General features: G+C 36.0%; 1 protein-coding gene across 1 annotated transcript; it reads right to left on the bottom strand.

The window, feature by feature from the left end:
- Window positions 1–242: 242 nt before the first annotated feature.
- Window positions 243–2,362, bottom strand: CYP94D2 (cytochrome P450, family 94, subfamily D, polypeptide 2). The gene has a single exon (XM_047310769.2). It carries the CDS (start codon window positions 1,950–1,952, stop codon window positions 444–446), a length of 1,509 nt encoding a protein of 502 aa, XP_047166725.1. The 5' UTR covers window positions 1,953–2,362; the 3' UTR covers window positions 243–443.
- Window positions 2,363–3,666: the final 1,304 nt, after the last annotated feature.

Below are 3,666 nucleotides of genomic sequence, written 5' to 3'. Positions count from 1 at the left end.
ACATGTACAAAATTAAACAAGGAACATAATATTTGCTGAAAATAGTTTTGTAACAAGTTTATATTTATCTCTGTCATAGGTATACAGAGAAAAATAAAGCACCAAACTATATATATTATATTTAAGATAATGATATTTTGACAATATCTTTTTACAATATTTTAACATCATCTACGTGTCATTATGTGATTGATCCAAAATTACTCCACAATTAATAATAATAATAATTATAAACATCAAAATAAACCAATCACAGAATCACACATAGTATTAAAATATTTTCAAAAAATATTGTTAAAATACTTTTATCCTTATATTTATATATTCCATCACCTTAGAAACTTCACTGAAAATAGACACAATGTATTGCAATTTTTTATGTATTGCAATTTTTGTTAATTATGAAATAGGAGAGATTGCAAGCTGTGGTCTAGAAACCAGTGTTACTGTGGAGACTGGCTTTGTGTATCCCTTGTCCTTACCCTCACGGTCAAGCCTCCTTTCATCCTCAACGTCAAAGAAAGGACATGCTCTGGACACGTGTCTTTATCCACTGCCTCAATCTCAAAGTTCTTTATGAGGGAAGCTGCAATGGACTTCATCTGAATATAAGCCATTTCTTTCCCGAGACACATTCGTGGACCTGCGTGAAACACTGGAAAACGAAACGGACTCTCTGTTCGGTACACGCCATTCTCCAACCACCTATCAGGATTGTATAGGGTACAGTCTTTTCCCCACACGCTCTCCATCCTCCCCATGGCGTACGTGTGATACGATATGAACCAACCCTTCCCTATCCGAGTTCCATCCGGTAAAACGTCGTCGTCCAGACACTTCTTCGAGTCAACAGGCACCGGCGGGTACAGCCTCATCGCCTCCGTAAGCGCCGCATGCAGGTAATGCATCTCTCTCAGCTCCTCGTACCCAAACGCGCCAACGCCACATGTGGCGGACCGAACCCTTGCGATTTCGTCGCGAATTTTTCTCCGCACGTCAGGTCTGGAAGAAAGAATCCAGAAGAACCAGGTGAGCGCGGACGATGTCGTGTCACGCCCTGCGAGAATGAAACTTATCACAACGTCGCGTAGAAACTCTGGCGAGCTCTCCTTTGTTCTGATGAAACGCGAAAGCAAATCTTCGTCGTCGCCGGCGGGATCCCTGGACTCCAATCGGGACCGTATGATGGAGTCAGCAAACACGTGGACGGTGGTGATTGATTCTCTCAGTCTCCTTTCTGTTCCGATGTTCAACAGCTTTTTTATTTTCCACATGAAGGGTAACGCGCTCATGAATCTCCCTGAACTCAGCCCTGCGGCGGCCTCGAACGCGCTCATGAACTCGGCACCGGCGGTACCGTCGCCGCCGAGACAGGCGGGGTCGACGTTGAAAGCTAGCTTGCAGACGTTGTCGAAAGCGAAGCGCTCGAAGAGGTCCTGCAAATCGAGGACCCTGTTTGTCTGGGAGGCTAGGGAGAGAATTGGAAGAAGCCTGGTTTGGAGTTCGGTGGTGACGGAGTTGACAATGAAGTTACGGAGTGATTTGGTGCTAAACTCGTGGCTGGCGATTTTTCTCTGCACCTTCCAGAGTTCGCTGTCGGAGTTGAAGATTCCGTTGCCGAGGAAGTCTTGTAGATGGTGGATGAAGCGTTCGCCCTTCGGGTAGTTCTGGAATCGGGTTTTGAGCATGTGTTCCACGTTGTCGGGGTTGGCCGTTATGACGCCGTGGTAACTGTAGGGGCGGGAGAAGACGGCGGTGTTGGTGGGGCAGTCGCGGAGGACTTGGGTGCTCCATTCGAGGAAGCGATGGCGGTTTTTGAGGAATTCCGGTAAGGTTCCAATAAGAGGGTAGTGTTTGAAGCCTTTGTGGTTAGTTTTGCGGGGTTTTCCTGTAACAAAATAGAGATAGAAAGTGAAGAGAAGGGCAATGAAAAGGAAGGAAAAGAGCTCCATATCCAGATATTGATGAGTGGCTCCACTGTCCGAGTGATAAGCTTTTCAAGGTTTGGAATATTTCATCATGATACTTAAAAGTTAAATAATGTGAGAGCATGTGATCAGGTAAGACACTCTCGGCACACATTTTTATAATTCTTTATTTATATTTTAAAAATTAATTTGATTTTTACAATTAGATATTATTTTAATATTAATATTTCTTAAAGCATATATATTTATATCGAAAATGTATTTTTATTTGTTTACAGTTTATACAAGATCCCGTTTAGACTGTCATCAACGTCTACACCTTTTTAAAACTCTTCTCATGACGTTGGATTGAGATGTTTCCCTAGAGTTAGTTTTTACTATCTCATTTATATATTTATTGTCAATTTCTTTATCAATTTTATTACGTCTTTTATTCTCCAACATTTTATCACATCTAATAAAATAATATCTTATACCCGTTATATATAATATTTTAATATATGTATATAATACTTTTATATATTTCCTTACAAAATATTTGTATATATCATCACTAACACACAAAAAGATAGAAATTTGAAACACATCCTAATTTGATATTTAGTGCACATTGTCATACACTTTTAATTACTATTCTTTTCCAGAATAAGATTTTTAAAATACATTAAATTTATTTCTTTAAACTACACACCGTACTTGATATTTAAAGATAAACTTATAAATAAATTTCGTATTTAAAAGAGTAAAAATCATGAGAAATTTATTTCTAATACGAGCTTCTTTGAAAACAAAAGTATTCCAAAGAAAAAGAAAAAGGAAAAGAAAAAGGCTCTCACATGTAACTCGAAAATAGAGTGCTACTATATTCGCTAGACCAACATATTCCTGTTATATGAAAATGAGGATATCTCAGTTGAGCAATACGATAATAATTAAGGATAATAAAAGTGATTGTGTAAAATATAATTATTTAAAAGAAGATTAATTATTGGAAGCAATGGGTCAAATCAGTCCAGCTAATCCATTCATAGAAAAATTCCAAAAATAGGGAGCATTGAATATTATAATTAAGAAATTAATTTTAACGTTGTGGTGTATTATGCTGACAAATTGATCCGAATCCATTTAAATGAAATTACAAAACATGTATGAACACAACACACAAATTAACTTAAAAACTGAAATTCAAATAGAAAAGCTTAATTCTTGTCTTTTGAATCAAGGCTGACATTGCAGTCACTTAATTCTAGGTTGATGACATTGCATTTTTTAATTTCTAGAGTGAATCCACTAAAGAAATCAATGTTGATGCAAGAACAAGAATTAATCCTTCAATTTGAGTTTAACTTTTGGTTAATTTGAAGAAACATGTGAGAAGAAGAGAAAAAGAATTCAACAGTTGAATAACATCGAATTGAAATAAGAAACGGATTAAAAGAACACAAACCAAATGCTTACATTGTAATCTAGGACATAAAGAATTCAAGAGAGAGAACCACTATCTAAGAAAACTGTAAATGCACAATGTAAAAGTGAAAGATTGTCTAGCATAGTGTGGAATAGTGTCTTGAACAATTTTTTTCCCGCTTTTATATATATATATATATATATATATATATATATATATATATATATATATATATATATATATATATATATATATATATATATATATATATATATATATATATATATTATCAGTTCATTCAATAAAGATCTTCATGTGAATTTTCCAAAA

This window comes from Vigna umbellata, chromosome 5, assembly GCF_029865625.1.
Source record: "Vigna umbellata cultivar VRB3 chromosome 5, Vumbellata_1.0, whole genome shotgun sequence".
Lineage (NCBI taxonomy): Eukaryota > Viridiplantae > Streptophyta > Magnoliopsida > Fabales > Fabaceae > Vigna > Vigna umbellata.
Note: the sequence above shows the minus strand (reverse complement) of the source record. Positions and strands in the feature narration are given on the sequence as shown.

Excerpts from the sequence above, each read along its gene's own strand:
- CYP94D2 (XM_047310769.2), bottom strand. The coding sequence starts at position 1,952 with ATGGAGCTCTTTTCCTTCCTTTTCATTGCCCTTCTCTTCACTTTCTAT.